This window comes from Etheostoma cragini, chromosome 6 (assembly GCF_013103735.1).
Source record: "Etheostoma cragini isolate CJK2018 chromosome 6, CSU_Ecrag_1.0, whole genome shotgun sequence".
In the NCBI taxonomy this organism is placed as follows: Eukaryota; Metazoa; Chordata; class Actinopteri; order Perciformes; family Percidae; genus Etheostoma; species Etheostoma cragini.
The window spans coordinates 20,230,852-20,241,167 of NC_048412.1; the positions used below are offsets into that span (position 1 = coordinate 20,230,852).

A 10,316-nucleotide genomic window follows, 5' to 3' on the forward strand; every position below is an offset into this window, starting at 1 on the left:
TTTATATTAAAGACATAGATATCCAAAAAGTATTTCTATAAAAACTTATTTTATTTATAAGTTAACCATCCATCTCTTGTATCAGCATTTAAAGAAATATAAATTTTTCACTCTAAGACCAGCAGACCAGTGGTGCCATTTAACCTTATAAATGTAAGACCACCAGTAAAAATTGTTCCCGCCTTAGTAAGCTTTATGTGCCCAATATTTACTGAGAGAAGAAACTAATTCATCTATCCATCTTTGTCCGCTTATCTGGTATGGGTTGCGGGGGGAGCAGCAAAAACAAATACCTTAAAATAAGTAATAAACAGGTTATGTTTTCCATGTGTTTGTCTGTTAGCAGGATATCTCTAAATTGTAATCCTACTTTCATTAATTCTGGTGCAATGGGCCAAGGATACAAGTCATTAGTTTTAGGGTATTTCTTTAGTAACCTAACGCTCCGAATGGTTTGTTACACAGAACCTTTTGAGTCATTGGAAACTTTTTGGGAAAGGGCGCAGGCCCTTTACAAAAAATACCTGGCAGGTGATTGGATGAACCATCCGTCTATCACATCTGCCATTGTTGAGTTGAACGAACACTAGCAGCCGTCACACAAACTAACTAATTAGTTAATTTGTGTAACTAACTAATTAAACTAACCAAACTAATTAACTTTATTGTATCTGTTCTATGAAACAACTTGCCTTGAGATGTCTTCCTGGGTGACTCCATATCGTCTTTAAAGTCACTTTCCGAATATCTTTATTAGGCCTTTCTAATTTTTCTGTTTACTTTTTATTGTTGCCTTGCCTCTGATTTCCAATGTTCAGTCACATTGTATTGCGCTGATGGCACAAGTCTGTGCCAAAACATTTTCTACCTATCTCTGTGTACACAATGTTCATGTATGTGTACTTTGTGAGTATTTCACATTTATGCTACTTTATACTTCTACTCCCCTACATTTCAAAGACAAATATAGGACATTTTACTTTATTACATTTATTCGACAGGTATGGATTATAGTAACTTATTTTACATAAAAAATGAATGTATACATTATGATTTGTTATTAAAGATTAAATGCTAGGTAACTTGTGCACAAAAAATTAAAGAAATATCACATTTTGGGAGTCTCTTTAATACTGTAGAATAGGCCATTTTGCATAATTAAGTTCACAGTTTTTCTGGTAATGCTTTTGTGCTTTTACTAGTAGAATTTAAAATGCAGAACTTTTTATTTGTGGTATTGCTACTTTTACTTAAGTAAATGTGCTGTATTTATATAGCGCTTTTCTAGTCTTAACGACTACTCAAAGCGCCTTTACATTATACAGGAAACATTCACCATTCACACACATTCATACACTGTGGCCGAGGCTGCCGTACAAGGTGCCACCTGCTCATCAGATAAACACTCACACACATTCACACTCCGATGCGCAGTAGAAGTATTACCTTCTACCAATTTAGTTGAAAGCACCTTTAAAAAAACATATATTACAAAGATTATCTTTTTTATTTTCAAGGCAGCTTCACTCGTCATATCTGAAAACAGATGCTGAGAAACCCACAGCTGTAACATACTGTGTTCACACATCTAAATATAGAGGTGGCTTGTGTACCTTTGCAATCTAACTAAAGTAACAACGGTGGATTCAAAGCTTTCCAAACAATAAGAGTAGCGGTATTAAATATCTGCTGAAAATCATGCATTCAAATCTTTAAGTAGGTGGTAATATAACTGTTCATTGTGAAAAATTGTCCCCTTACAGACTTACAGTTTAATTATGGATGTTTTTATATAGCGATGAGTTCAATAGTGCTGAGTCGAATTCCATATGCTAGCAATAGATCATATTTTAGAGCTAGATCATTTATTTAGCATCTAAACCATATTTCTTCTGAGTAACTCCATCTGATAAATGAAGTGGATTAAAAAACAACACTTATCTTTGAAATGCAATTGGGTACTCAAAAGTGTAAAAACTGTATGACCATCACTGTATTTCAGCACAGTGCCTGCCCTACACCTTAGAACTGCACATACTTGAATCTTAATCGGGAGATTTTATAAAAATAATGAAATGTTCAACCTCTGTCATCCTGCTAGTCAAGATAAAAGCCACCCCAATAAAACACTGAATAAAACTGTGACTGTTAATTTTATTAAAGTTGTGTGGCATTACGAAGCTTGTAGTATTTTAGTTTAATTCACACAAATACTTTAATTTGTCAACATTAAAAAACATTAATAGCACAACCAAAAAACAGGTTTCAACTAACTAGGTATAACAGATGTTATACCTTGTTTTTACTTTTAGTGGAATAAATACATAACACAGGAACCAATATGATACATTTTTACACATTCGCCTATGCTTTCAAAATTTGCTGACAAGAAAGCTATCCTTATTTCTATATATATTTTTTTTTTTTTTTAATGCATTTCTGATAATGAATCACCTAACCCCAACATCCTGCTCCAGAGATTGGCCCCGCGCTGACCAATAAGGATGGCCAAAGAGCAGGGCAGCTCTCCTGACTGTGGATATAAACCACGGCTCCAGGTGGAATTCAATCATCAACAGGATCACACAGCAAACCATGAGGTCTCTGGTCTTTATTCTGCTCATTGGAGCTGCTTGTGAGTGGGAACTTTTTATCGAGCAGAATGCATTTCTTTCTGCAGTCTGTTGGCCTTTATCCCAGAACTTAGTCCAGAATTAGAGAACAGCTGATTGATTTTTAACCATCATAAGTACCCACTTTGGGGTTTGCTGCACAAAAAGAATATTCTGCTTTCAAAGAGATGTCTTTTAACTAACTTGTTGCTGATGTGTGTGTGTGTCTGTGTGTTTTCAGTTGCTACGGAGGATGACAAGATTGTCGGAGGGTATGAGTGCACGCCCTACTCCCAGCCCCATCAGGTGTCTCTGAACTCTGGCTACCACTTCTGTGGTGGCTCCCTGGTCAACGAGAACTGGGTTGTGTCTGCTGCTCACTGCTACAAGTCGTAAGCACATTGTTAATGTTTTCCAGGGTTATAGGTCTGATTTACTTTCTTTTCTTACCTGAGGTTCATGCTGATAAACTGATTTGAAATGATTATATTTTTTGTGTTTTGTCAATCGTACCGTGTTTTCAATTGTTTTTAGCCGTGTGGAGGTGCGTATGGGAGAGCACAACATCAGGGTCACTGAGGGAAACGAGCAGTTCATCAGCTCCTCCAAAGTTATCCGCCACCCTAAATACAACTCCTACACCATCGACAATGACATCATGCTGATCAAGTTGAGCAAGCCCGCCATCCTCAACCAGTATGTGAAGCCTGTGGCTCTGCCCACCAGCTGTGCCCCTGCTGGCACCATGTGCAATGTCTCTGGCTGGGGCAACACCATGAGCTCCAGTGAGTAATAACTTGTCTATTTTACTATCAACGTGAACATTTCTACTGCAGTGTAGCTCCAGTTTCATCTTTTTCCTTCTCTTCCGATCTTCAGCTGCTGACGGTAACAAGCTGCAGTGCCTGAACATCCCCATTCTGTCTAAGAGCGACTGTGATAAATCCTACCCTGGCATGATCACTCAGTCCATGTTCTGCGCTGGATACCTGGAGGGAGGCAAGGACTCTTGCCAGGTATGTATTTCAGTGGTCATGCAGGAATACAGCAATAACTGTAAGAAAATCTTTGCATGGTTTGTTGGCTTTTATCAAACCTTTCTATGTGTTTTACACTGTACTCTCTTTCTTTCTTTCTTTCTTTCTTTCTTTGTTTCTCTCAGGGTGACTCCGGTGGCCCCGTCGTGTGCAACGGTGAGCTGCAGGGTATTGTGTCCTGGGGCTATGGATGTGCTGAGAAGAACCGCCCCGGTGTCTACGCCAAGGTAACTTCAAAAATGAAAATTGAATCAACACACTGTGTCCAGTTCATTCTGCAATGCTATGTTGGTTCACTGCTCTAACTTTGGTCTTCTTTGTTTTTAAGGTTTGCCTCTTCAACCAATGGCTGGATAGCACCATGGCCAGCAACTAAGTTGTCCAAACAAGCAGGTTCAGTCAAGCAGCTCAACATCTTTTGCTGTTTATGATCTTTTGTACTGACCATATGACAAATAAACAATTTAAAGCAAATCATTTGGATTATGTGAAATACTTTGCAAAAAAACAGAACCTAGAGTATATCTTGGAAAGGTGGCTCTTTCTTATATTATTTCATTGTTATTATGACTGACTTCTCAGTTTAACCATCGCACATCACTACGTTACTGTTTTGAAATAGCTGTTTTAGTGATAAATATATATGTACATTTATCCTATCATCTGTTATGCTCACTAATGCTCATTATCACTTTACCTAACAATGATAGCTTAAAAATCTCTAAATTAAATTTTTTTTTTTTTGGTTAACAGACATTAAATATCAATATACTTCATTAAATAGTAAAAAAATGAAAAGCACATAGGAAATGGGTGTCTAATCCACTGCCTCGTATTTAATGACTTAACAAATGTCAATGTGTTATTTAATAACCATAATTTATTTCCATGACATAATTGTGATCGCTGGTTCCTAGAGATGGTGCCCACCCTCCAAAGTTGCAAAGTTGAAAAATGTTGCATTGACTTTGATGAATTTTAAGGCATTTGCATTTTTTTTTAGATTACATCACGTCAAAATTATTGTTGTTGGGTTTTTTTGTGTGTTGGTGGAAATGCTGCTTGCTTTGCTGCAACATGTTTAAAATCAACACTTTCTCCTCAGAATGAGGTTGTATTCTACTAAATGGATTGCCTGATACAATACAATAATGTTGCCTTTCTGCAGCCTTGTGTAAATTCTAATTTCCACCGTACACTCCTTCCATATTAGGATTTTACAACTGTTTTTTTTTTTTTTTAACCCTCTTTATAATTTGAATGGCTTTATAATGCAGCTGGATGGATTGCAGGAGCTTCTGCATTATACAGTAACAGTACTAGATATCTCAGAACATATTACAGGAGATATGTCTGTTGTGGTTGTTGCCAATTAATCAACTTCATTTCCCAGCATTTGAAATATGAATATGAAATCATACATGTATATGCAAAGGAATACTTAATCTGTATCTTAGTCATTCATTTACTAATCTGTCTTCCTGTCAAATTCCATTTAATCATCTCATCTCTTTATGTATCTTGTTTCTACTTCACAGGGGTGATGATGAGGAGGAGGAGGAGGAGGAGAGATAATCTACATTGCTGTCTGTGGAGAACAGATGGGAGATATTTCTGTGCAACTGTCCATCGATTGATTTAATTTATTGCTTGCTGCAAAAGTGTCAATCCGGACGTGGGACTTTCGGCAGAACTGACTGCAGATTTTTAACCAACAGCTTCAAGAAACCTTTCATGAAAAAGAAAACAAGGCAATTATGGCAAGCATGACATTTATTTTCTTGTTGAAGAGTAAATGTTTTCAAGCATCATAAGGTTCACCTGCATGGGGATAAAAGTAAGATGATGAATTTCTTTTTTCTTCTTTTGAACAATAGTGACAGATGATCAATCATAAATGTGTGACTTTAAACCTGTGCTGCATAAGTTCCTATTTTTTTCTGCTAAGCCTTAACTTAAAAAGCTTTTTATTAAAATAAATAATAATGTAACAAAAGAAACAAAACTTGTAGTACAGTAGAGCAACATTCTTTTTTTTTTTTTATAGAAACCTTACAGAATAAATTCCCCAGCACAACTTCAAATATTTTCATATTTATTTCAGACTGGATATTGCTCTTCAAAGAGGTCCTCGGTTTGAATGAACCTATAACGGCATCTTAGGAGTTAAAGGAGAATTCCGGTCGATTCCAATATTTACTTCAGTTGTTTGGAAATTTGGAGTACTGTCAATAGAGAAAAACAAAAACAGTCGGTGCTGCCTACACCTTGTTATCCTCCTACAAAAGTCAGCACCCAACAGGCTTAAACAGGGCAAGTTTCAAACGTGTTTTAGCCTCTAATCATTTTGAAAATGTAACTACCAGTGCCTAGACATGTGCTGTTCTTCCTTCCAAGTGAAGAGAGCGAATCGGATTGCAGTAGATGTGACAGAAAGGCAATCGACAATCAAATTGTGACAATCGAAAAAAAGAAAAAAACAGAGCTACATGTTGAAATTGACTAGAATTCTCCTTTACACTTTTTTTCATATTCAAAAGCAAAATCCATTTTCAAAAAAAGACTTTAGAGTTTGTCAGAATAAAGGGAAATCTTGTCAAGAAATCAAACTTGAAAATCAAATACTTGAAAAGCATGAAGGAAATGAGGAATAGTGTGTGAGTCATCTTCAGCCACATGACTTTTCAACCCCAAAGCTTTATAAGGGAGACATTCTGCTGAGGAAACAAACTATTCTTCTTTTCTTTGAGTTTCTCTGTTAGCAGATTTTTGCTTAAGAAAAGATTCCAGACCAAGTTCTCAGTCCTGAATGAAACTCATTGAACCCATTACAGTGGAAGTCTAACTTCTGTTCAACTGCTTGTCATATAGCCCTGTGGATCTCAAACTAAAGACTGACAGAACCTTTTCAACAATATTCATGCAACGTTTGAATGCTAAACAGCAATGCTATTCACTCGTTAACAAATGAAAAAAAACGTTTGTGTCTAATTTTGATGGAAATCAACGTTTTTGGTGTTGGTCAAAGAAAAAGATAATTCACACACAATATGTAGGATTTGCTCACAAATTGATGCAATTATATTAAATGTGATTTGTATTGTTGGAAATGTCACCACTGAATGGAAACATAATATCTGGAAAACAGTAACCTAGTTGCTCAAGAGTATCTGCACTGGGAGCAGATGCAGCACTACAGCATTGACAACAATAATAAACACAGGGATGCATCACAAAATGGTAGATTTTATTGATTGTGTCCTGATTTCACATCTCTCTCTCTCTCTCTCTCTCTCTCTCTCTCTCTCTCCTGCTGTTTGTCCTTGTGTCCCTCTTTCTCAGTTGCTCTCCCGCTGCTTTTCTTCTTGACACTACCCACCACCGTCTCCTGTCTTCTTCAATTTCAATCTTCCTCTGGTTTCTTCTCTCTCACATACTGTAGTTCTGTGACAGAACATCACAGCCTAGGAGTATGTGGAGAGAATCTCATTGATCCAGGGCATCAGAGAGCACACTTTGGTGTAAACACCTGGGTAGTTGGGTTGAGCACAGCCCTGGCCCCACGAGACAATACCCTGCAGCTCCCCGTTACACACCAGAGGACCACCAGAGTCACCCTGAGCAGGGGAGAATGAAGAGTTTATTTATTCCATCATTTCCTCCCATTACATTTTGTTTTACATGTTCACAGACCACTAAAAATGTATTTGATGTGCTGTTTATTTGTGTTAAAATACCTGACAAGAATCCTTTCCTCCCTCCAGGTATCCAGCACACACCATGCGGTCAGTGATCTTGCCGGGGTAGGAACTATCACACTCCTTGTAAGACAGAATTGGGACTTCCACACACTGCAGGTAAAACGGGTTGAACACTGCAGATAAGATTGAGACACAAAGTTAAAGATGGGATAGTTTGATCAATGTTTATTTTATCATTTAAATGTCATAACTTTGTGGCTATCTCCAAAATGTTAATTTTATGGAGCAAAGAAAAAGCAACTATTTGGTCAATCATCTGTCCGATCGTTCACTAAACCCCCCAAATAGTGATGGTCCTTTGTAGCTTAGCAACAACAACCAAGTAATACAAATAGTTTACAATTCACAGAATTGTTATCATTATTCTATATTATAATAGCTTTTAATAGCTTTAATATTCTGAGCAGATTTTTTTGCATATTGTCTCATCTCACTGTCTGATTAATTTTTTAATTCATAAAAGTTTGGTACATGTTTTTGTGATAGTAGCTAAGGAGGTCAGTAATCCAGAAAGGAATTTATTCAATGGTTTATTAAATGCTTATATTATGTTAATTAATTTAATGTGTTTTAAAACCTTATGGAAGGCCATTAGTGTAATAAAGTGTCAGATTTAGTTTTTGTCATGTGTAATCTGAACAAAACAGCAAGTAAAAATAGGATCACAACCAGGGCATGAAGTTAACTTTTTTGACCACCTGCCACAAAAATCCACCTGCCACTACCCATTTTTACCAGCCACTTTTTTTACTCATGAAGGTGAAAAACAGGAATTGCTGTGTCTCTAAGAGCCTATTCATGGACATTGCGTGTCATCATGTGCTGTAGTTGGGGGGGCGGGCTGGGACACACAATCATACAGTTTGATAAAGTACTTATTGGACTTTAGCTTATCATTGCACCTTCAATAATGTAGTTTTCCTCAATTTAGGTCATCCTGTACATCTCATCTGCGCTTTGCGACATTATATCGAGAAATCGTCACAGGGTACATTGATGTTAAAATGTTTACAGGTGGGCAAGCCGTCTTTCGCTGTATGTTTTGTTGGTTAATGTGAGATGTTCGAGTCACACATTGGTCACACACCCCTTATTGGTCCGGGCCAGTAAGCAACTGCATTCCCTGCTTACCAATAGTTCCGCGTCTGAATCACTCAATTCTCCTTGGCTACCAGCCAACGTGGCAGGTAGATTGACAGTGTTACCCGCCAATTGCAAAAATCACCCGCATTTGGCGGGCGGGTGGGTGGGTGGGTGTTCATTTCATGCCCTGATCACAACAGAATACATGTTCTATTATTATGAGCAAAATTGTTTTGCCCCCTCACCTTGATCAGTGTAGATGTTCCCCCATCCAGACACCGTGCACATGTCCCCGGGTGTGGGGCAGGCTTTGGGCAGGGCTACAGGCTTAACGTACTGGTTCACAGTGACAGGGTGCGCCAGCTTCATCAGCATGATGTCGTAGTCTAGGGTCTTGTAGTCATAACTCTGATGCCAGTAGATGACATCAACTGACATGTACTGCTCTGTGCCCTCGTTCTGCCAGATGTGGTTGTCTCCCAAGATGGCAATTTGTGTCGGGGGGCTAAAATGGTTGAAAAAATGATCAGAATTCTCTTAAACATACAGTTCATACAGAAAGATTTTAAAACGTTAATCTTATACAAACTTTTGCCAGCAGTGGGCAGCAGAGATGATCCACTGTTCGTTGATGAGGGAGCCGCCACAGAAGTGGTAGCCGACATTGAGAGACACCTGCCAGGGTTGAGAGTGGGCTGGACACTGATAGCCACCCACAATCCTGTCATCCGTAGGTGCTGCAGCTGTGGTGTAAAGGAAATATCAAGTTATTTATATTTATCAAAGTTACAGTTCTTTTTTACCCTTAAATTGTTGGACACACTGAACATGTGCTTCACCTGCAGCACCCAGAAGTGTGACAACAATCAGGCCAATCATTGTGGCTGACTCAAACCTTCCTAGGACCAGACTGGATCTGTAAGATCACTGCATTTATACATAAACCCCTCCACGTCTTTCCATGCACTCCCTCCTCCTCCTCCTCCTCCCTCTTCTCATCCTCCACCCAATTCCCCCCAACCACTTCCCCAAATCTCCTCCCGCCCGGATCCCTACCTTGAAAAATGACCTTATCTTCTCAGGTGCCACGTTCCTCCTTTCAGTTAATAAGTGAGCTACATCTTACATAGTATTGGCCTTGGAGAGCGTTTTCTGTACTTTCTGTTTTTGGACAGGTCATTTTTTGCAACTATTACCTAAATAAATGTGTCTGTTCTTTTTATGGGGGACACTTGTGTGTCACTCCCTTTTTAGCAGACACCACTATGAATTATTGTAACCAGCCATATTCTGTTACTAAATCTTGGTTGAATACAATAGAATAGAATAATTTTTCAGCACTATTCAGAATCAGCGTTATTGGCCAAGCCACTGGTTTTTGGTACTTTGTCAATGTATGTCATCAAAAATAGACATGCTGTAACACTAAAAACAAGGACAACAAAGCTGACTACAAATGGTTATATGTGTATATATATGTATATATATATATATATATATATATATATATATATATATATATATATGTGTGTATGTGTATATGTATATATATAAAGTTCAAAAACATGGTTGGATTTGGCAGTGTTAGAGCTCAAAGGCTGTTGATTGCTGTTGGACACAGGAACAGAAAAACATCATGTTCAGAGACGACAGGTGATTTTTTTCTCACCCGGCTTTTATTCAAGGTCAACTAGAAGTAGAGGCATAAAACAGCACATTCATTTGTATTATTTCTTTCTAAAACAAAATTATGAGTTATCCAATCCAATCCACTTTATTTGTATAGCACATTTTACAAACACAAAGTTACCAAAGTGCTGCAC

General features: G+C 37.8%; 2 protein-coding genes across 2 annotated transcripts in view; one reads left to right on the forward strand and one right to left on the reverse strand.

Moving 5' to 3' along the window:
* The window catches only part of LOC117945875 (transmembrane protease serine 9-like), a 14,907-nt gene extending 5,451 nt beyond the window's left edge, over positions 1 to 9,456 (reverse strand). Inside the window, exons 1-6 of the mRNA XM_034873604.1 lie at positions 9,333 to 9,456; positions 9,083 to 9,236; positions 8,739 to 8,998; positions 7,387 to 7,523; positions 7,117 to 7,266; positions 3,253 to 3,374 (exon numbers count right to left, since the gene is read on the reverse strand). Coding sequence (XP_034729495.1) covers positions 3,253 to 3,374; positions 7,117 to 7,266; positions 7,387 to 7,523; positions 8,739 to 8,998; positions 9,083 to 9,236; positions 9,333 to 9,372 — 863 coding nt within the window. The 5' untranslated portion in view covers positions 9,373 to 9,456. The remainder of the gene's footprint in view (positions 1 to 3,252; positions 3,375 to 7,116; positions 7,267 to 7,386; positions 7,524 to 8,738; positions 8,999 to 9,082; positions 9,237 to 9,332) is intronic.
* Positions 2,478 to 4,126, forward strand: LOC117945643 (trypsin-1). Its single transcript, XM_034873259.1, has 6 exons — positions 2,478 to 2,635; positions 2,854 to 3,004; positions 3,147 to 3,397; positions 3,492 to 3,628; positions 3,775 to 3,876; positions 3,978 to 4,126. Exons 1-6 carry the CDS (start codon positions 2,596 to 2,598, stop codon positions 4,023 to 4,025), a joined length of 729 nt encoding a protein of 242 aa, XP_034729150.1. The 5' UTR covers positions 2,478 to 2,595; the 3' UTR covers positions 4,026 to 4,126.
* Positions 9,457 to 10,316: the final 860 nt, after the last annotated feature.

Excerpts from the sequence above, each read along its gene's own strand:
- LOC117945643 (XM_034873259.1), top strand. The coding sequence starts at position 2,596 with ATGAGGTCTCTGGTCTTTATTCTGCTCATTGGAGCTGCTT. Across the intron at positions 3,005-3,146 it reads GCTGCTCACTGCTACAAGTC|CCGTGTGGAGGTGCGTATGG; the intron begins GTAAGCACATTG and ends AATTGTTTTTAG. Across the intron at positions 3,629-3,774 it reads GAGGCAAGGACTCTTGCCAG|GGTGACTCCGGTGGCCCCGT; the intron begins GTATGTATTTCA and ends TGTTTCTCTCAG.